The sequence below is a fragment of the Phycodurus eques genome, chromosome 15, assembly GCF_024500275.1.
Source record: "Phycodurus eques isolate BA_2022a chromosome 15, UOR_Pequ_1.1, whole genome shotgun sequence".
In the NCBI taxonomy this organism is placed as follows: Eukaryota; Metazoa; Chordata; class Actinopteri; order Syngnathiformes; family Syngnathidae; genus Phycodurus; species Phycodurus eques.
The window spans coordinates 3878221-3902058 of NC_084539.1; the positions used below are offsets into that span (position 1 = coordinate 3878221).

The 23838-nt window shown below is 40.7% G+C and overlaps 1 protein-coding gene across 1 annotated transcript in view; it reads right to left on the minus strand.

Moving 5' to 3' along the window:
* Window positions 1-3317: 3317 nt before the first annotated feature.
* The window catches only part of niban2a (niban apoptosis regulator 2a), a 59219-nt gene continuing 38698 nt past the window's right edge, over window positions 3318-23838 (minus strand). Inside the window, exons 6-14 of the mRNA XM_061699285.1 lie at window positions 23251-23366; window positions 17742-17846; window positions 17488-17650; window positions 9055-9242; window positions 8811-8966; window positions 7315-7428; window positions 7065-7172; window positions 6205-6316; window positions 3318-5541 (exon numbers count right to left, since the gene is read on the minus strand). Coding sequence (XP_061555269.1) covers window positions 4712-5541; window positions 6205-6316; window positions 7065-7172; window positions 7315-7428; window positions 8811-8966; window positions 9055-9242; window positions 17488-17650; window positions 17742-17846; window positions 23251-23366 — 1892 coding nt within the window. The 3' untranslated portion in view covers window positions 3318-4711. The remainder of the gene's footprint in view (window positions 5542-6204; window positions 6317-7064; window positions 7173-7314; window positions 7429-8810; window positions 8967-9054; window positions 9243-17487; window positions 17651-17741; window positions 17847-23250; window positions 23367-23838) is intronic.

Here is a 23838-nt window from a genome sequence, read left to right on the forward strand (position 1 = left end):
AGAAAAAAAAATATCCATGAGTTTTAATAACGCGAAACAATAATTTCTTTTTAGCCTTTTGAGTGTATTTTCTTTCCCTGAAAATGATCATATACATGCATTGCCCGTATAATACACTAGAGGGCAGTAATAAAACCAGCAGGCTTTAGAGAAGTTAAGATACGGAAAAGTTGAAGATGTTACTGCCACAACAATGTGAACAGTTACTGGATAGATAGAATGTGAAATTACGCTCTACTTTATAATACATGTTTTTTTAACTGTGTTACAAGTTCTGTGTATCAAATATATGTATATTATATATATATATATATATATGTATATTTGTTACAAGTTCTGTGTATCAAATTTGAAACAGCAGGTCATGTAACTCTAAATCAGCCATTTGTTATTTTATGGAATTTAAATATATATATATATATATATATATATATATACACACACACACACACGCACGCACACACATATATTACAAACAAACAACCATTCGCACTCACATTCACACTAACAGGCAATTTAGAGTTTTCAATTAACGTGCATGTTTTTGGGATGTGGGAGAAAACCGGAGTGCCCGGAGAAAACCCACGCAGGCACGGGGAGAACATGCAAACTCCACACAGGCAAAATAATGATGATTTTAATCCACTTTTTTAGAGAAAATATGCAAGAATCCTGTTGATACATTTATTCAAGATTAAGAAAAATGTAATCAATATTAAAAAATATATAATCAAAAGTAATTGGTTATGTATTACTTTGAGAAAGTAATTGAAATAGGTGCGCTACTATTACATTTTCAACCGGGTAACTTGTAATTGTAACCAACTACTTTTCCAAAGTGATCTTCCCAAAATTTACCATACCATTCCACCACCTGTATCGTTGGTGGAGTTCTAAAAGCTGCATGATAGCAGTTATACTATTATGTTCTTTATGTTTGGAAATACTAAAACGTTAACTGTGTTTGTGGATTATAGTTTAGTTGGTAATGAAAGTAAAAAATTTTAATATTGTGACCAAATGTATCAAATATGGTACAAATCTAAACTCATATATGAAAGTTGATTTCCAGGAGAGAGAGAGAGAGAGAAAAAAGGTGGACCTAAAAAGGACCAATAAAGTCTCCAGTTTCAAAGTATTAGAATTTTCTGTCGATTATTTAATGCTTCAGGCTTTATAAGGGTTAGGCGACCAGAACTAACAATGTCTATAAACTGCCTCACAGTTCTGAAGTTCTCTGTTTCGAATCTCAGCTACTCTCCATGGGTGCTCTTGGCTTCCACCACATTCCAAAAACATACGTTCATTTTCATCGGAGACTATATTGTCTGGGAATTTTAAGTGAGACTGGTTGTCTATACTATTTGCTTGGTGATTGGCTAGCTGGCAACCAGTCCAGGGTGTAAGCCCAGTCTGCTGGGAAGGGCTCCAACTCATCCATCCATTCACCCTGAGGACAAGCAGTATAGAAAATTAATGGATGGATAGTAATACTGGATAACCGGCAGCCAAAGGCATAAGCCTGGAATAATGTTCATACTCGCAGAGCTGCACAAATGCAGCAGTGTGTAACACTAGTTTATAATCAATAATTATCTTATATATCTTTAAAACAGCAATAAAGCATAGTTCGGGAAATACAACCCCAATTCCAATGGAGTTGGGATGTTGTTAAACATAAATAAAAACAGAATACAATGATTCGCAAATCATGTTTCACCTATATTTAATTGAATACACTACAAAGACAAGATATTTAATGTTCAAACTGATAAACTTTATTGTTTTTAGGAAATAATCATTAACTTAGAATTTTATAGCTGCAACACGTTCCAAAAAAGCTAGGACAGTTTACCACTGTGTTACATCACCTTTTCTTTTAACAACATTCAATAAAGGTTTGGGAACTGAAGGCACTAATTGTTGAAACTTTGTAGGTGTAATTCTTTCCCATTCTTGCTTGATGTACAGCTTCAGCTGTTCAACAATTCGGGGTCTCCGTTGTCGTATTTTACGCTTCATAATGTGCCACACATTTTCAAAGGGAGACAGGTCTGGACTGCAGGCAGGCCAGTCTAGTACCCCCACTTTTACTACGAAGCCACGCTGTTGTAACATGTGCAGAATGTGGTTTGGCGTTGTCTTGCTGAAATAAGGAGGGGTGTCCATGATAAAAAGATGTTGCTTGGATGGCAGCATATGTTTCTCCAAAACTTGTATTGTACTTTTCAGCATTAATGGTGCCTTCACAGATGTGTAAGTTACCCATGCCATTGGCACTAACACAGCCCCATACCATCACAGAGGCTGGGTTTTGAACTTTGCATCCATAACGGTCCGGATGGTTCTTGTCCTCTTTGGCCCGGAGGACACGACGTCCACAATTACCAAAAACAATTTCAAATGTGGACTCGTCAGACCACAGAACACTTTTCCACTTTGCATCAGTCCATCTTAGATGAAATCGGGCTCAGAGAAGCCGGCGGCAGTTTCTGCGTGTTGTTGATAAAAGGCTGTTGCTTTGCATAGTAGAGTTTCAAGTTGCATTTACGGATATAGCGCCGAACTGTATTTACTGACATTGGTTTTCTGAAGTGTTCCTTTGCTTGTGAATGACTGAGCAATTCAGCGAAGCTCCTTTTATACCCAATCATGCCACCTACCTGTTCCCAATTAGCCTGTTCACCTGTGGGATGTTCTAAACAGGTGTTTGATGAGCATTCCTCAACTTTCGCAGTCTTTTTTGCCACCTGTCCCAGCTTTTTCGGAACCTGTTGCAGCCGTAAAAGTTCATGGTTATTTGCTAAAAACAATAGTTTATCAGTTTGAACATTAAAGAGCTTGTCTTTGTAGTGTATTCAATTAAATATAGGTTGAACATGATTTGCAAATCATTGTATTCTGTTTTTATTTGTTTAACACTACGTCCCAACTTCATTGGAATTGGGATTGTAGATGTAAATACCATGAAATAAAAGCTGAAATTCTGAACCTTTGTCTCATATTCATCTTTTGATCTGAAACCCAAATGTCTTCAATATACAACAAAAACAAAGGAATTGACTTTGCCATTCCAATACTTTTGAAGTTGACTGGTCTGGCTGAAACCGCATTATAGCAGAGAGTAACCAAGTTTGAACAACAAATTAACAAGCCAATTAATATTTGTAGCGTATTCAATTCAATATGTTGAACATGATTTGCAAATCATTGTAGACTGTTTTTATTTATGTTTAACACAACGTCCCAACTTCATTGGAATTGGGGTTGCAACTTTATTAATCAATGAATGTCTTTATAACAGAAATAAAGCATGGTTCAGGAAATACTTTATTGACCAATAAATGTTTGTACATACTTCAAGATGACAGAAACAAGAGTTGTGCTTTTCTAAATCGCAACTACACAGATAAAATAAATAAGATGTGTCAGTGTCCCTCAATTGAAAGCATTGTAGTTTAAGGATCTAAAAGCTTGCAACATAGTTGTTGAGACAAGTGTGCCAATATGCAATGGGTGACATGGTTTACAATAAAGCAAAAGCGATTTAAAAAGAGAGAAGGATTTGCAACTCTCTTCTCAGCATTTAAGATTAAATGGATCACATACTTTATAAATGTCCTGCACTGTAATTTTAAGATGTGTATACATCAATTGTGTTTCATGTCATTGTGCGTCAAGTTTTCTCAGCTTCCAATTTTTTAAAATATATTTATATATACATGTTTTCTCCAGTGACTAATTTGCAATTTGTGACTCATTTGGTTATTCTTCCCAAACTCGAAGTGATGAATAGGTACAAAATTTGAACATCTATGGTTCACAATGCCAATTTGAGTTGAGCAAATTGAACATTTGAGCCCAATGAATGAAATAAGAAAATGTGCTTAAGAAGACCCACAAAAATATGATAAAGTACTTACTTGCAGTGAAGATGGAGAAATATAAAAAAGCCAATAATGTTCATGATCACAATATGTAGTCTCTATTGTGATCATGGGTTTTAAAACTCCCATAAATTAAGCCAATACCTATGAAAGCAATTGGTTAAAACACACATTAGGTAGAGACTACATTATCAATACAAACACACTTAGAAAAATAGATTATGATTTGAAAGTTGTAGTTAAAACACCCATTTGAATACACATACGAAGGATTATGCTATAGCACCCCCTGCTGTCAGGTCCGACAGATTACTGTAAACACATTATTGCAAAATTGGCAAATGTCGCTTATCGTCAAGATTTTAGCGTATATTCCATTTGACCGCAATGGTATTTTTTGTGCTGGTCCGGTTTCAGCAGGGGAAGGATTATGCTATAGCACCCCCTGCTGTCAGGTCCGACAGATTACTGTAAACACATTATTGCAAAATTGGCAAATGTCGCTTATCGTCAAGATTTTAGCGTATATTCCATTTGACCGCAATGGTATTTTTTGTGCTGGTCCGGTTTCAGCAGGGTCCAGATTCTTATTACATATGGTGCGCATTCAGTGTCATACACAAAATATGAAAGAAGCTTCCGTGGAGATTATTAAACTGTATACATAAAAACCTCTCACCCAGAAACTATCTCAGAGATCCCAAGGAGAGGAGAAGATAATTGGTCTTGAGGTGTGCAACATCAACAAGGAAACAATACAATGAAAGTCCATATGCAACACACTTCCATCTCTCACAGAGTGAGTGTTTCAGATGGCAGTCTTCCTATGCTAAAACCACTTCCACTTCTACAGGGTCAATTATATTGTCCTCACCATTCAGGCTCTTTTTGACAGGCTGAGGTTCCTCATGTGGGGTGGAGTCTGTAGCCACTGGTGGCTGTGGTGACGAATCAGATTTTGCTGCACAAACCTCAGCAGTTTGTTTGCTGTCACCTTCCTTTACTGCTAAATCTATTTCCTCAATAGCACTCTGAATAGCTGCTACATCCTTATCAGCTTCCGGTTTCTTGTTTCCTCCTAGCTGCTGAAGGATTGACTGTGGCGATCTATTTTCTTGTGGAGATTTTACGGGGACATCCTCCACAAAAGTGGTGACGTGGCTCACCTCCTCCTGCGCTCCATCCTCCAGTGTGATGGTGCTCAATGTTGGCACTGTCCCGTTGGTCACGTCGCTCTTACTTTCTTCTGGTAGTACCACTTCCATCACTGGATTGATCAAATCTCGGATTTCCTCCACACTATCTGGAGATTTGGGCTCCTTGCATAGATCGGCCTCAGCCTGCTCCTCGCCGTCATCGGACGCCACAGCATCCTCTTCAGGGATGAGTTCCACCCCTGGAACTTCCAAACAGGACTCATAGGGCAGCGGTACTTCATCGAGCTGGATCATGGACACGACTTGCTTGCGTCTATTTCCGGAACCTCCATCACCACTACCACTGGGAGAACCCTCTGGTTCACTGTTGCTAAATTTGGTGCCCCAGTTTACTGGAGGATTTTCACCGAGCAAGTGGAGGTTGGGGTCACTGTTGGTCATAACAATGCTGTCTCTGTAGAGATTGTGCCTCCTCTGGACAGCAGCCTCCTTCACAGCTAGACACAGAAAACAACACACAGTCACAAATAAATAACATACATGACATGTCTCTAAGGATGCATTTACACTTCAAGTGTTACAATTCAGAAAAAGAGCATATAAAGCTGGATATTCATGGATGGGAATCAGGCCTCTTTCAAGTGTGGATAAAAATCTGATATGTATCGCTTAACTGTCAATGTCAACTACCCATATTAGTGAGCTATAGACATCTGCGTCTGTACAAACAAAACACCCTATGTAAATCTAAACTACGGCAAAAACATTGATCATAAAATATGGTCTAAATATGGTAAATTAGATGTGTAATGTATCCATCATTAAATTCTAAAAATAATAGCGGACTGCGGCCAGCAAAGTTATGTTGGGGTTACTGTCATCCTAAATATTTAACGTTTAATATACTGTAAATAAGTGCTGACACTTGTGTAGTTGTTCACATGCTATTTGATTTCTGTGCATGTGGGTTGTTTCATGTTTTCAGTGACCGTAACAGTAATATTTTGTAAATGTGTCACATGTGAAATGTATATAAAATAAATAATGCATCGGAACTGGGCACTTGAACATGCAGTGTAAATCCAGAAAGTCATTTGATGATTTTCCTAACCACCACGAAAAATTTAATGTTCTCTGTCATCATCTTTCTTAATTGTTACCCATCATTATGTCCTTGATGACAGACTGCAGCACCACTTCCTCAAACATATTTTCCACAAGAAGGAACTGGGAAAAATCCTCGAAGATGAGTTCTTTAAAACGTGGCAACTCCTAGGAAGGAAGTGGACACAGATTAATCTATTTAATATCAGCAACTTTCAAAAAATGTTAATGTGGATCTGATGATGTTTTAATCTTATTGTCTATCAGCCTGCATCCAGGTTTTTTGCTTAACTAAGCCAAACTGATTGGTTGATCAACCTGCTCTGCACACTCGAGGTCCAGGAATGTGTACCACAATAAAATCCTCATTAGAAAGGTAAACTTGAATTGACGACTGTTGCAGTGCTATCTTAAATGAACTGGCTTCCTGTAAAATTTTGTATTTAATTAAAAAACACTTTTCCTCACCTATAAAGCACTAAATGGTGAGGCACCGTTATACCTTAAGAGATTGTAGTGCCTAATCAATTTACTAGAGGAGTGGTCCCCATCCCTTTTTTTCACCATGGACCGATTCATGTTTCAGGGACATGTTAGTCGCACATCTCTTTCCGTCTTTCTTTCTTTTCATTCTCTTTCCTCATAGTAGATGCCCATTTGAGTTGTGAAGCCAACAACAGCAACACTATTAGATCTGATATAGATATTTTAGTAGCAGCAATACCATTAACAGTTGTGTGAATTCACGATTCATCATTACAGTTGTGAATTCGCACAGTTATAAATACAATTGGCTTGACTTGACTGATTTAACAGTGAAGAAGTCACAATACTCTTGATAATAGAATTTAGTAAAAACAAGCAAAATGTTAAGACTACCTATTGCAAAAATAAATTGTATTAGGGTGCTACTTACGGGTGAGCAAGATGGTGCGAGCTGCTGCAGCATGTAGGGGATTATGATCTGCAGCAGAGCCTCTCTGAAGAACTTCTTGCGAACTGTGCTACTGTCATAATCATACTTCTGGAGGGACAGACCGGGAACACAGAGAGCGATTACTGACTGCTCTGACAACCTTTTATTTCTAAAGCAAGTCAATATTACTGTGCATCTTTAAAAATGATCTGTTAACTGTACAATGTCTGTATTTAACTTTTCGGGTTACCTTGAGAACCCTGTCCTGGCAACCTTGGATGATTTTGCACATGTCATTTTCTCCCTGCGCAGCCAAAGACTGCTGCAGCAGCTGTTCAAAGGTGTGTACTGCATTATCCATTTCCTAACAAGACAAAAATAAATAAATAAATAAATAAAGTAGACTTTACACCGATTTTATCGGGGCTGATCGGTATCGGTCGATATTTAGCATTTTATGCTGATCGGCTTTCATGTCATAATTCGCCGATCCGATCAATGACGTCATTGATCGACTCTGCAAAAGACATTTACTCCGCGTCACCGCGTGCACAGTATATTTGAATCCAAAAGCTAGTTTATTTTTAGCCTTGTGGCGTGTCTTTTGATGTAGTATTGGAAATATTTGACAGCCAATAAAGTTATTAAAAAAAAAAAACATGTCGGTGGTGTGGAACAGACAACACGTCTGAGACAGACAAAACATAATGGCCGGATCAAACTTCAAGACAAGTTTACTCTCTCACGATTGCACTGTCAGACTACTGCAATAAAATCTTGTATTCCGATACTACCGCATCCCGTTTTTTACGATCATTGGGCTTTATCTTGTCAACTCAAATGTGATCGGATACACTCGTTACCGTGGAGACGACAACAACAGTGGAGCGAGCAGACTATATTATAAGGACAAAATGGGGGAAAACGTGTTGGTGGCTCAGGACAGGAGAGGACGTTCGCTTGAGGTATGTTCACGTACCTTTAATACGATACGGCTTCACAAGCAGGCAACAAAACGTTATGTAGCCTAGCAAGCTAGTGGTAGCACGAACGGTTGGACGTAAACATGGCGCTGTTCTGTCGAATCATGCTCTAAACTTTCGGTGTAGATGAAGTAATTTAATTACAGTAAGTTAGCACCCATTATTTCTGTCATGTTGTAATGTTAGTTTGACTTGACTGATTAGAATACATGATCTGACGAGAGCGGTGATTTCCAACCTTGAGCCAAGGAACATATTTTACAATTAAAAAATCTCACGGCACACCAACAAACAAAAATGTCACAAAAAGTGGATACATTAATTACTGTATTTACTTCCTGCCATCTAATAGAAGACCATTAATTTGGTCTGTCTGTCACTATGCCTCACTGGCATAAATAGAGGAACAAAGATACATTATTTATTGTAAATATAATTTTTGAGCAATGAAGTACACAAGTATATACAGTAAATGAACAGGTCATTTAAATAGACACATTCGTCCATCTTGTGATCGGATCGGTGATCGTTTTTTTAAACTCGGTGATCGGCCCCAAAAATCCTGATTGTGTAAAGCCTAAACTAAAGCACAGGTAGTCGTAGTCTTAAAGTGGGTTAAAATTTCATGCTGAACCATGACATCACTAACAGGCAACTGCGAAATAGTTTGTTTTCGCCAACAGCAGGTTTGCTCTCAGCCACACTGACGCTGCATTGACTCTAATGACAATGTGAACATTCCATACAGAAAGGCAATTCTCACCTCCCTCATGAGGATCTGAGCTCTGTTTACAAACACAGAGGGGCTGGAGACGTCGAACCTTTGCTGTAGTCCCTCCAGGTTTAGCTCCTCCACGTTCTCATAGCAACTCTTCATTTTGACAGGGTGGAAGGCGAGCATGGAGAGCTTCTCCATATGCTGAGGGGAAATATAGACACAGCATGACAAGGTGCAAGGTGGTACTACATATGTAAAAAATGTGTCCCCCGAGTAAAATATGACTTGCCTCTCCCAGTTTTTCTTTGTCTCCTCCATTTAACAGGTTCTTGCTGATGTCCACCACCTCCCTGAAGAAAACGTCCCTGACCTCAGCGAAACCTCGGCTGGTGGGCTCCATCAGGGCCTCTAAGATGGAGCTGATGTAAGGTTGGACACTCGTCTTCAGGAGAGCTTCAGCTTTGGGTAACACCAGGGCTGCACATAATGGTGTCAAGTAGAGGAAAACATGTAAAGATCATTTGATAAGATACAGAGCCTTTCCAAAATATTAGAATATCATGGAAAAATTTATTTATTTCCGTAAATCCATTACAAATGTTGAACTTTCATAGATTATTGATTCAGGGCCCAAATTTTAAACAATTAGTAAGTATTCATTTGTTTATGTTTACATAATTTTAATAAAATTCCAGCTCATAAAATCTGTAAAAACAGGAATTAAAAAAAATTAGAATTTTCTTTTCCTTTCGGCTTGTTAGGGGTCACCACAGCGCATCATCCTTTTCCATGGAAGCCTACCTCCTGCATCCTCCTCTTGAACACCAACTGCCATCATGTCTTCTTCCCTCACGACATCCATCAACCTTCTCTTTGGTCTTCCTCTAGCTCTCTTGCCTGACAGCTCCATCTTCATCATCCTTCTAGCAATATACTCACTATTTCTCCTCTGGACGTGTCCAAACCATCGAAGTCTGCTCTCTCAAACTTTGTCTCCAAAACATCGAACCTTGGCTGTCCCTCTGATGAGCTCATTTCTAACTTTATCCAACCTGGTCACTCCGAGAGCAAACCTCAACATCTTCATTTCCGCCACCTCCAACTCTGCTTCCTGTTGTCTCTTCAGTGCCACTGTCTCTCATCCGTACATCATGGCTGGCCTCACCACTGTTTTATAAACTTTGCCCTTCATCCAAGCAGAGACTCTTCTGTCACATAACACACCTGACATCTTCCTCCACCCGTTCCAACCTGCTTGGACCCGTTTCTTCACTTCCTGACCACACTCACCATTGCTCTGGACGGTTGACCCCAAGTATTTAAAGTCCTACACCCTTGCTATCTCTTCTCCCTGTAGCCTCACTCTTCCCCCACCACCCCTCTCATTTATGCACATATATTCTGTCTTACTTCGGCTCATCTTCATTCCTCTTCTTTCCAGTGCATGCCTCCATCTTTCTAACTGTTGCTCCAGCTGCTCCCTGCTTTCACTGCAGGATCACAATGTCATCTGCAAACATCATGGTCCACAGGGATTCCAGTCTAACCTCATCTGTCAGCTTATCCATCACCACTGCAAAAAGAAAGGGGCTCAGGGCTAATCCCTGATGCAGTCCCACGTCCACCTTAAATTCGTCTGTCACACCTACAGCACACCTCACCGCTGTTCTGCTGCCCTCGTACATGTCCTGTATTATTCTAACATACTTCTCTGCCACTCCAGACCTCCGCATGCAGTACCACAGTTCCTCTCTGGGTACTCTGTCATAGGCTTTCTCTAGATCTACAAAGACACAATGTAGCTCCTTCTGACCTTTTCTGTACTTTTCCATCAACATCCTCAAGGCAAATAATGCATCTGTGGTACTCTTTCTAGGCATGAAACCATACTGTTGCTTGCAAATACTCACTTCTGTCCTGAGTCTAGCCTCCACTACTCTTTCCCATAACTTCATTGTGTGGCTCATCAACTTTATTCCTCTATAGTTCTCAGAGCTCTGCACATCACCTTTGTTCTTAAAAATGGGCACCAGTACACTTTTCCTCCATTCCTCAGGCATCTTCTCACGCACTAGAATTCTATTGAACAAGCTGGTCAAAAACTCCACAGCCACCTCTCCTAGATGCTTCCATACCTCCACAGGAATGTCATAAGGGCCCACTGCCTTTCCATTTTTCATCCTCTTTAATGCCTAACTTCCCCCTTACTAATCATTGCCACTTCCTGGTCCACCACACTTGCCTCTTCTACTCACCCTTCTCTCTCATTTTCCTCATTCATCAACTCTTCGAAGTATTCTTTCCATTGAGCTAGCACACTGCTGGCACCAGTCAACATATTTCCATCTCTATCCTTAATCACCCTAACCTACTGCACATCCTTCCCATCTCTATCCCTATGTCTGGCCAGCCTGTATAGATAATTTTCTCCTTCTTTAGTGTCCAACCTGCCATACATGTCATCATAAGCCTCTTATTTGGCCTTTGCCACCTCTACCTTTGCCCTGTGTCGCATCTCAATGTATTCCTTTCGCCCCTCCTCGATCCTCTCAGTGTCCCACTTCTTCTTAGCTAACCTTTTTACTTGTATGATTTCTTGAACTGTGAGGTTCCACCATCAAGTCTCCTTCTCTCCTTTCCTGCCAGAAGATACACCAAGTACTCTCCTGCCTGCCTCTCTGATCACCCTGGCTGCAGTGGTCCAGTCTTCTGGAAGCTCCTCCCGTCCACCGAGAGCCTGTCTCACCTCTTCCCGAAAAGCTGTACAACACTTGCCCTGTCTCAGCTTCCAACACATGGTTCTCGTCTCTGCCTTTGTCTTTCTAATCTTCCTCCCCACCACCAGAGTCATCTTACACACCACCATCCTATGCTGTCTAGCCACACTCTCCCCTACCACTACCTTACAGTTGGTAACCTCCTTCAGATTATATCTTCTGCACAAGATGTAATCCACCTGCGTGCTTCTACCGCCGCTCTTGTAGGTCACCCTATGTTCATGCCTCTTCTGGAAAAAAGTGTTCACTACAGCCATTTGCATCCTTGTTGCAAAGTCTACCACCATCTGTCCCTCCAAGTTCCTTTCCTGGATGCCGTACTTACCAATCACTTCTTCATCACCCCTATTACCTTCACCAACATGTTGCAGGCCATAAATGTTTTAAAATGTGTGTCACACACTTTTCATCTACTAAACTTAAAGCACCAGCACAGGTTTCCCCAGGTGTCATTAAATCGCTTCAGTTTGGTTCAATTGTCTCAGTTGGGTTCTGCAAACTTGAAAACTGTCCAGAAGACCATAATTGATACCCTCCATAGGATGGTTAAGCCACGAAACTTTATAGCTAAGGAGCCTGGCTGTTCACAGAGTGCTGTGTCCAAGCATATCAATGGAAAGTCTAGTGGAAGGACAAAATGTGGCAGGAGAAGATGCACCAGCAAAACAGATGACCGTGGGATTCAGCGGACTATCAAACACAAACATGATTCAAGAATCTAGCAGAGATCCAGAAAGAGTGGAATGAGGCAGGAGTCGCAGCTTAAAAAAACACACCATTCAGACGCATCCGGGAGATGGGCTGTGGGGTTTCTCGGGTCAAGCCACTTCTGCGCTTGGGCCAACATAGGAAGAGTCTCAACTGGGCCAAGGAGAAGAAGGACTGGACTGTTGGCCAGTGGTCCGAGGTCCTCTATTCCAATGACATTAAAGTGTGCCTTTCATTTGGGAAACAAGGTCCAAGGGTTTGGAGGAAGACGGGTGAAGAACATAACCCAAGCTGCTTGAGGTCCAGTCTGAAATATCCACAGTCAGTCATGATTTGGGGTGCAATGTCCAGTGCAGGTGTTGGTAAACTCTGCTTTCTTAAATCTATGGTCACCGCAACAGTCTACCAGAATGTTTTAGAGGACTTAATTATTCCTTCTGTTGAGGATCTGTATGGAGATGCAGATTTCATCTTCCAGCAGGACCTGGCCCCTGCCCATACCGCAAGAAGCACCAAAACCTGGTTTGACGCCCATGCCATCACAGTTCTTGACTGGCCAGCCAACTCGCCGGATCTAAACCCCATTGAGAATCTATGGGGTATTATCAAGAGGAAAACAAGTGGCACCAGACCCAAAAACTGACAGCAAGCATCAAGGAAATCTGGGCTTCCATAAACCCAAGCAATGCCACATCCTGATTGCCTCAATGCAACAGCGCATCGAGGCAGTAATTAAAGCAAAAGGATTCCCAACCCAGTATTGAAGATACTTTTTGAATGGAATTCTGGAAATAAATACACTTTTCCATGATATTCAATTTTTTTGGAAAGGGTCTTTACATTTCAAATAAATGAATCTCTTCAGGGACACACACCGCTAAGCAGTTGAGTTTCGTGGCTTGCTCAAAGGCATGGAAGTTAATTAGTTTGTACGTCGGTGTGGCATTTAACATTATGGGGTGACCAATGTTCAAACTTCAATTTAATCCAATCTGTAATATAACATGGACATAGTTTTGAATCTTCTTATATCTCCAAACCACATTTAAACACTACGCATAACGTGCAGCTGGAATGCACTCATTCCACTTCACCTCAACTGAAAAAAGCGTGAGCGTGGGAAAATTGAGAGCAACCAATGCCAAATTTATTTTTAAACAGAGTGTTCTGTGTGTAATTCACGCAACATGAACACACAGCAGAATTCAAATTTTAAATTAGGACAATAAAGGGATTCCCAACCCAGTATTGAAGATTAACAGGTTTTGACAGGTTCACTGCACATAGGAGTTGATGGTGTAAAACAAAGCTAGTGAACTCTATTTTTTTGTACATCTGAACAAAAATGACCCTCTGCAGCAGTGCAATTGTATGTTGAATAAGTATTCCACATTGTGTGTCTCTCACTGAAACCTTGTACGACTCAAGAGTCATGTTCTACACAACTGCATCTTGTGGTGACTAATATATGCATTGACTAAAAATGTGTCTTAAATAGAATAATAGCTGATATGGTAGGCAGATCTTGTTACATTAGAAGGATTAAAAAGTAAAAATATGTATTTTGTTGTAAGTGATAAAAACAATTTAGAATGACACTCAGCAAAGACTAAACAATAATAAACATGCCTGTCTGACTCATTTGATTGAAAACTTGTGACTAGCAGCCTGCACTGTTCCACTCCAGGCTTGTAGTGGCAGTAAAGCACATTTGATGACTGAAACTGCAGGATTTTCTGATTGGCAGATTTCCCTTTGGATGATGACATCCGGGAAGAATGCTCCTATTCATTCTGTCTAAAAAAAAAAAATAATCCATAGTTTAAGAGAGGAGGTTTCGGCCATCGATATTAAAAAGTGTGACACACAAAGCTCTCTTCATCACAGCTCCACCCACTGAGTCTAGTCATTCTTTCCCCACTTGTTCCTATTCCATGCAGATCGTAACCTCATTCATTCATCTTCTGTGCCGCTTATCCTCACTAGGGTCGCGGGCATGCTGGAGCCAATCCCAGCTGACTCTGGGCGAGAGGCGGGTACAACCTGAACTAGTCTCCAGCCAATCGCAGGGACCCATATAAACAAACAACCATTTGCGCACACATTCACATCTACAGCCAATTTAGAGTCTTCAATTAACCTACCACGCATGTTTTTGGGATGTGGGAGGAAACCGCAGTACCCGGAGACAACCCACGTAGGCACGGGGAGAACATGCAAACTCCACACAGACGGGCCCGGATTTGAACCCGGCTCCTCAGAACTGTGAGGCAGATGTTGCTAACCAGTGTCTCACCGTGCCGCCACTGTAACCTCAATATTTTTTAAATGCATTCCTTGATCTGCACCTTCATTCGAAAATGCACTGGAATGAGTTCTTCCCTGGATAATCCATGATCATGTAGGTAAATTAAATTTATGGTCTAGTTTATCCATAGAGGAGGCGTCTTGAACCTGTCATTGCAAACTAAGGCTTTTGTACAAAGTATTAAATAAACAACAGCTGGCATGTTCAACACTTTTTCCCTGTGTCATTTCACATTATTACACACAACTTAATTTCTGATGTTATTTGTTCTACTTTCTTTGTATGTATGGGTTACTTGGGTTGTTCCGAACATCTGTTGACAATTTCAAGCCAATAGCGACTTTGGAAATATATGTAGTGATAAAAATGGTGATTAAATACTGATTTCAGCCGCTGTATACACATATACACACACACACACACACACACACACACACACACACACACATTGATGCTGGCCCGCTACTTATTCATTTTAAATAAGTGTGAGCCTTCAACCCATCTGGACTATTGGTGAACAAGCTAGCTCGCCCACACCTACCTTGTAAAGTCTGGTAAGGTAGTAGACTCCCGCTGCAAGTCACATACAGCTTTTCTTTTTACACACAACAATATCACTATCAATGCTGCTAAATTTGTGGTGGGAATAAGACCAAAAGTTGTTTCCCCGCAGTGCGTGTGATTGTAGTGTCTGCAGACTGGGCATGTCACGATGCTTTTAATCACTGATGCAATAAAACCACTGCCTCATCTCAATAATATGCACACAAGACAGACTATGAAGTATGCACTGGAGTCTGGGCAGATCATGTTACACAACACAGTGATTCATATCTTTCTGCTAGTATGTTGTTTTGATGTTCATGTAAAGACACTGCCATTACAAGTGTCTTGAGCAAATTATTTCAGGATCAGGATAAACTTTTATGGACCCCTTGGGGAAATTTGTCTCGGACATCAGTGAAGCAGCTGCAGACATTACACATACAGTATACACTACCATACCTCATAAAAATAAGCACATACTACTATGCAGTACCACCAAAATCAGCACTCACGCACTTGCAAATTAGAAAATGGATTAGTTTTAAATGTGTTTGATAGAGCAAGTTGGTAATTCAAAGTAGATTCAATGTCACTCCACTACCATAAGTTAGTATTTCAAATGTAAACGTATTTTTTTGTTTCAAGAATAAGAAAGTATCAAAAGAACTAAATTTAATTAAAGAATATCTGCAGTAGATTCTAACTAATCTAACTAATCAGAATTTCAGTGACAGCAAGCGTAGTCAACATCTTGTACAAACTGTCATTGCAACTGAAACAAGACTAACATTTATAGTTGAATCATTCGATAAATTATGGACATTAAAGGTGTAACTGGACAGAATGTAAACATAAATTACAAGCTAATCTGATAAAATGGTTACTCCATGCTGGTGGTCCGTATCCATGGCCTATTGGAGTGCTTTGGTGCAGAGGGCTCCTTGAGATGGTGCTGCCTCACCTGGATCCTTTGTGCCCAGCATCAGGTTTCTTAGGTTATTTACTGTATGTATGGTGTTTTTACTAATATGTGAGCATGTATATTTCATGTTAGTTTTTCTACCTGTATGTGTGTGCATGTCTGTAGGATATTCTGTAAATTGATAAAATTTGGTGGCCATCATAAAACCTTTTTTTTTTTTTTAAACTGTACAGGCAATGATTTCCCTAACATTTTAACAGTAACTGCCATACAACTGTAAAAAATATGTTAACCACTGTTATAAATTAACTTAAATAGCAAATGCCAAAGGCCAAATTCAAGGTGATAACATGCTAAAGTATTTCTTGGCAGGCTATGCAACCACAGTCATTTCAAGTGGCTGTACTGTAATCATCCAGCCATCCATTTTCTGAGCCGCTTCTCCTCACTAGGGTCGCGGGCGTGCTGGAGCCTATCCCAGCTGTTATCGGGCAGGAGGCGGGGTACACCCTGAACTGGTTGCCAGCCAATAGCAGGGCACATACAAACAAACAACCATTCGCACTCACATTCACACCTACGGGCAATTTACAGTCTCCAATTCATGCATGTTTTTGGGATGTGGGAGGAAACCGGAGTGCCCGAAGAAAACCCACGCAGGCACGGGGAGAACATGCAAACTCCACACAGGCGGGGCCGGGGATTGAACCCAGATCCTCAGAACTGTGAGGCTGACGCGCTAACCAGTCGGCCACCGTGCCGCCTGTACTGTAATCAAACCTCTTAAAATAATCTAGATGTTTTGGCCAATTGAAGACCCAATCTTCAAGCTTCTTAAGAAATCAGTTGCTAAATAATTGCATGGCTTTCTATATAAACTGATTTATTTGAGGACTTTCACTCAGGATTTAGAATGCACCATAGTCCTAAAGCAGCACTAGTGTAAGTTCTCCTTGTCGCTTCAGAGAACTGACCATCAGATTCTTTTTCAGATATTGGAGCATGTCCTTGGCATTAAACTAACTGCCTAAATTGGTTTAAATTCCACTTGTCAGATTGCTTACAGTTTTTAAATATAAGACAGGTTTAAAAGTTTTCTCAAGGCCGACCTAACGTTTATAGACGTAAAAAGTCCTGAAAGCAAATAATTTATATATTGTGAATATTAAATGCTTTGTTGTTGATTTATGAATGTGAGAATAAAAGCAAGCATTTCAGAGAATCCACAAAAAAAAAAAGTATTGAATGTAACGGTTGTAATCAGAGATTTGAGATTGAGGTATGGGATTTGAAGGAGGATACTATCAACCATCATTCATTTAATTTACAATTTATAACCACAAAATTTGCCTTTCAGGAGTTTGATTCTTATTCAAGTGTGGTCAGTTGTGTAATATTTTTTTTTTAACAAACTGTACCCTACTTGAAGTTTTACAAATTATTTTCGAGGAATTAGGTTACCTCGAATCCTGCTGCTGACATGTTCTTTAGATGTGATGACCTGGTCCATGTCAGTTCTCAGCCTGGTATCTAGCTGAACCTTCTGATCCTCACAGGTTACAAGAAGAGAATCATACTGACTGGTGGTCTGGGCCAAGACTTGCCTGTACACGGCATCAGATATCTACAAAAACATGAACTATTATAAGCATTATTCTCACTATTCCAATGTGCTTGTGCAACATTGTGGATTGTACAAGCTCATGGAAACTCACAAACATCCAATCCCTCTGCCTCTGCTGCATCTTTCCTTTCAGACGAGGACCAATGGCGTTTCTCAGTTCAGGGTGGAGACTCTCCATCACTAGATTTGCCAGAATCTGGACACACATACAAACATTTACAGTATGTTAAAGGTTCCATATTTTGGTTATTTAGACCTCCATGAGTGACTCTTTAACATGGACTTAGTATAACAGTGTCAATTCATTTAAATAAAACACTTTGGTTTTGTCATACAAGTGTCCAGAAAAGGCCCCTCTGAGAGCTACTTCTCTTTGACCCAGTTTTGTATCCGCTTAGTCCATATTTGGCGGAGACCGCCCCCTCTCCTCTGATTGGTTGCCTCCGTGTATTAGACCCACTTTTGAGAGCCCACGTGTTTGTTATGTTGACAGCACTGGCTCAGTAGCGAAAAGGGAAGGCGGAGATCTTTGCTTGTGACGTAGATTATTTTGAGAAATTCAAATGACCTGATTTCAGGCCTCTCTCGGCAGAAAACGCCTGGAACTCAGGAATATGTAGACGATTTTAATTCATATTTCACATGTTTACTGAAGCACCATAGAGAGAATATTACATCCCGAATACTAGAGAGAAAGTTGGTTTGGCAAAATACGGGACCTTTCAGTGATGATGGCTAAATAACTGGACTTATTATTAGTTGCAGTTAACATTTCAAAGGTCTAAGGTAAGCCCAGTCTTGTTTTTAATTTGCTCTCGGGGTGATCTGTCTAGTGTCTGTGTGTGTCTGTGTGTGTGGGGGGTGGAGGGGGGACTATTATTAAATCTCCCTCGACACAAAGAACCACCAAAGTAAACGTGAAAAGATACAGTGATAAAGTGACAAGTGCTTGGTGTGTACCTGAATTATGCTTCAATATGTTTATCTACAACTTTGGCAAGTAATGAGGTTATGTAGCTCAAAGCGAATGGTGGACAACGTATAATAGTGGCTTATGTACAGTGGGTACAGAAAGTATTCAGACACCCTTAAATTGTTCACTTTTTGTTATATTGCAGCCATTTGCTAAAGTCATTTAAGTTCATTTTCCCCCCTCAATGTACACACAGCACGCCATAGAAAAAAAAAAAAAAAAAAAGTGGAACTGTTGAAATTTTTGCAGATTTATTAAAAAAGAAAAACTGAAATATCATGGCGGCTGGTTAGAGCGTCAGCCTCACAGTTCTGAGGACCAGGGTTCAATCCCCGGCTTCTCCCCGTGCCTGCGTGGGTTGACTCTGGGCACACCGGTTTCCTCCCACATCACAAAAACATGCATGAATTGGAGACTCTAAATTGCCCGTAGGTGTGAATGTGAGTGCGAATGGTTGTTTGTTTGTATGTGCCCTGCGATTGGCTGGCAACCAGTTCAGGGTGCCCGATGATAGCTGGGATAGGCTCCAGCACGCCCGCGACCCAAGTGAGGAGAAGCAGCTCAGAAAATGGATGGATGGATGAAACATCATACAGCCATAGGTTTTCAGACTTTTTGCTCAGTATTTTGTAGAAGCACCCTTTTGAGCTACAGCCATGAGTCTTTTTGGGAATGATGTTTTTCACACCTGGATTTGGGGATCCTCTGCCATTCCTCCTTGTAGATCCTCTCCATTTCTGTCATGTTGGATGGTGAACGTTGGGGGACAGCCATTTTCAGGTCTCTCCAGAGATGCTCAATTGGGTTTGCGTCAGGGCTCTGGCTGGGCCATTCAAGAACAGTCACGGAGTTGTTCTGAAGCCATGCCTTCATTATTTAGCTGTGTGCTTAGGGTCATTGTCTTGTTGGAATGTGAACCTTTGGCCCAATCTGAGGTCCTGAGCACTCTGGAGAAAACATCCCTGTACTTGGCCGCATATTTCCTTTGATTGCAACCAGTCGGCCTGTCCCTGCAGCACCCCCACAGCATGATGCTGCCACCACCATACTTCACTGTTGGGACTGTATTGGACAGGTGATGAGCAGTGCCTGGTTTTCTCCACACATACCGCTTAGAATTAAGACCAAAAAGTTCTATCTTGGTCTCATCAGACCAGAGAATCTTATTTCTCACCATGTTGGAGTACTTCAGGTGTTTTTTTTTTAGCAAACTCCCATGTGTCTTGCACTGAGGAGAGGCTTCCGTCGGGCCACTCTGCCATAAAGCCCCGACTGGTGGAGGGCTGCAGTGATGGTTGACTTTCGAGAACTTTCTCCCATCTCCCGACTGCGTCTCTGGAGCTCAGCCACAGTGATCTTTGGGTTCTTCTTTACCTTTCTCTTCTCCCCCGATTGCTCAGTTTGGTCGAACGGGCAGCTCTAGTAAGGGTTCTGCTCGTCCCAAACGTCTTCCATTTAAGGATTATGGAGGCCACTGTGCTCCTAGGAACCTTAAGTGCAGCAGACATTTTTTTGTAACCTTGTCCAGATCTGTGCCTTGCCACAATTCTGTCTCTGAGGTCTTCAGGCATTTCCTTTGACCTCATGATCCTCATTTGCTCTGACATGAACTGTGAGCTGTAAGGTCTTATATAGACAGTTGTGTGGCTTTCCTAATGAAGTCCAATCAGTGTAATCAAACACAGCTCGACTCCAATGAAGGTGTAGAACAATCCTAAGGATGATTAGAAGAAATGGACAGCACCCGAGTTAAATATATGAGTGTCACAGCAAAGGGTCTGAATACTTATGGCTGTGTGATATTTCAGTTTTTCTTTTTGAATAAATCAACAAAAATTCCAACAATTACGTTTTCTTCTGTCTAAATAATAAATCTGCAAATATTTCAACAATTCTGTTTTTTTCTGTCAATATGGGGTGCTCTGTGTACATTAATGAGGGGGAAAAAAATTACTTACTGTATTTTCACGACCATAAGGCACACTTAAAAGTCTTAAATTTTCTCCAAAATGGACGGGGCCCCTTATAATGCGGCACGCCTTATGTGTGCACAGAGTTCCAAAATCTATAAATGTGTGATGAGCGCTCTGCTTGACTGACTGGGAGCGCTCCGCTTGACTGACTGGAGCATATCTTTTACGCAAAGAAACATGGGAATCGAGCAGCCGCGAGAGAATTCAAGATCAACGAATCCATGGTTCGCAAGTGGGGGAAGCAGGAAAACAAGTTTCGCCAAGTCAAGAAGATGAAGCTGAGTTTACGCGGAAACAAGGCGAGGTGGCCCGAGTTGGAAGACCAACTCGAGCAATAGATTAATGAGCAAAGAACAACCGGGAGAAGCGTCTCTACCGTCACCATTCAACTGAGTGCAATAACTCGGAGCTTTCCATCATTCCGGGAGGCTTGACGAAGGAACATCAACCACTGGACATCGGTGTAAAGAGGGCGTTCAAAGTGAAGTTGCGAGCGCCGTGGGAGCGATGGATGACAGATGGCGAACGCAAGCTTTACTAAGACTAGGAGGCAGATGAATGGATTGTGGATGCTTGGGCTAACGTGTCTGCTTGCACTGTTGTTCGAGCTTTCGCAAAATCCGGCATCATTGCTGAACAGCCCCACGGCAACGAGACTGACTCGGACAATGACGAGAGTGAAGCTGGCGTGTTTGATTGAGAACTTGCCAAGCTGTTCATTTCGGATACAGAAGATGAGGACTTTGATGGATTTGTGGATGAGGATTGATCAAAAACATAACATGAGTACATTGTTAAATACTTGAATAAAGTACAACCGAACTGAGTTTTGCTCCCGCTGCCTTTTTAAAAACATTGTTTTAGCGTGCATGCATGCTACCGTATGTTTTAAGCTAGCGTATGTTTTACCATGCCTGCGCCCAATAATACGGTGCACCTTATGTATGTATTAAATACAGAAATAGATCCCGTAACTGAGACTGCGCCTTTTAATACGGTGCGCCTTATGGTCGTGAAAATACGGTAAATGATTTTAGCAAATGGATGTAATATAACAAACAGTAAAAAATTTAAGGGTGTCTGAATACTTTCCGTACCCACTATATATTACCACCTTTTGCTGACCCTGTGTGCTCACTCCTTCTCGATCAATACTTGCCTGAACTGGACAGTATCCTGCTGAGATTAATCAATGTGGACAATATTCACTCAACACGAGTGAACGACACACAAAATGTTTGCCCAGTCAAATTCCAATACATTCCTAAGGGGACTTCTCTTTTCCAAACAGTTTCTCTTTTATTCTACATAAGTCATGTCGAGCTCCAGCATACCTCCTCTATATTTCTCTCTTTTTTTATTCACACCTAAAGCTCTTAAGTGTGGTAAGAGTACCGTATAAATACTGTCAGAATGAAAATGGAAACAGTGCAATTAATTGAAAATTTTGGATTCAGGTTGTAGTTTTTCCTCTATGCTTTTATGAATAGAAAAATGCCCACCTCACTATATTCCAAATGTACATGCAGTTTTGTCACTTACCACAATCTAAAATGTATGAATATCTTATCTAGCAGGAACATTATACATGCATTTGAGTCTGGCAAGAAACAGTGTGTACGTTGTGTTTGGTAGAACACTCAAGTGTAATCTTTACTAAACATTTACAGTCTATCAGCACCAGCAAGTAGATAACAAGCATTACATAGAGCCACAGAACAGGCACTAAGCGAGGGAAAGGTGACTGCAATAAACACAGAATTATTCAGGAGCTCTTTTAGGAAACTGAAAGGGACTCATTCAAAGGAGAGACCCACTCAGCAGTGTGTGTGTGTGTGTGTGTGTGTGTGTGTGTTTGTGTGTCTGTGAGACCTTTTGCATGCTGTTAATGCACAGGGGTGGAGGATGACTGGTGTTTCTGACACTCTCTCCTACATTTATGTGTTAATGCATTCTTGTCTGAAGGTCTCTGCAGTCTGTGTGAACATGATGCAGAAAATTCCTTTTTTGTTTCTTTGGACAGGAATTCTGCCTTTGTATTGATCATTTTCTACCATTTCAACTGTCATTTGAGGTAAACCAAACAAGAACAGGGACAAAGACTTGTTTTAGGAATAGCTTTCAGCATGAACACACCTTAAATGAGCTAAAAATTGAAGAATTAATAATTGTTTTTAAATTTCTAATTTATGTTATATTTAATTCATATTTTGTTGTTTTAAGTACACCACATGCCTCAAGGAAAAAATTTAACTTCAGTAAGAAGACGACAGGTGCTAGAGTGAAAAGTACTGTGTTGCAATACGGACACACAGTCCAAGGGCATGCTGACAAGTTTCTTTAAAAGTTTTACTCTGCTGTAAATCAATGTAATCCATCATTCCATTTTCCTAGTTGAGACCTATCAGAGTGGGGTAAACCCTGGACTGATCAGTGATCACCAGTCAAGGGTGGCACATCGAGACAGACAACCATTCACATATACAGCTATTTCGTCTTCAGTGAACCTAACATTCGGCTGTCAAACATTAACTGGTACTGTACATATTTTTGGACTGGAGGAGGAAGCCGGAGTTAACAGAGAAAACCATGCAAGCGCAAAGTTAACATGCACCAATGAATCAAAGTCATCAAAGACCTAGAAAATGTCCAACCTGTGGAGGAGTTCCACACATCATGTCCCAGGTCCCATAGTCTCCTTTGCCCTGTCTATGAAGTCTCACAGTGTCAGTGAAGGCTGGCGTCTGAACAGTGCAGTCTTCTGGCAGACCTGTGTGTGATAGGGAAGCGATTAGTTGGTAATGTTAGTGAAACAAGATTGTTCTGAGAAGACGTAGAATAAAATAAAACCATCTTGGGAGGAATATGGTTAATAGGATTCCTTTTAACAGAACTCATAATACTAGATACAAAAATACTAGGTATTTGTGATATAAACTAACATTTTCCTGGCATCTTTGCTTTCTAGCATTAACCTGAAGGTTTTGTGCTAACACTGACAGCTATTTTGAAATAGTCATAATTCCTTCCACCTTGTCCAAGGCACCAGTTCCAGGTGATTAAAAACAACCCCAAAGCATGATGCTGTCACCAATGTCATCATGATTCATTGAAGGTATCGTGTTCTTGAGGTGTTGAGCAGTGTTGTGTTTATACCATCCGTACCTTTTTTAGAAATGTGGCCCAAAAACTTTGGGGGGTGTTAATCAGAAGCACTTCAAATGTTGACAGGTGTATGCTGA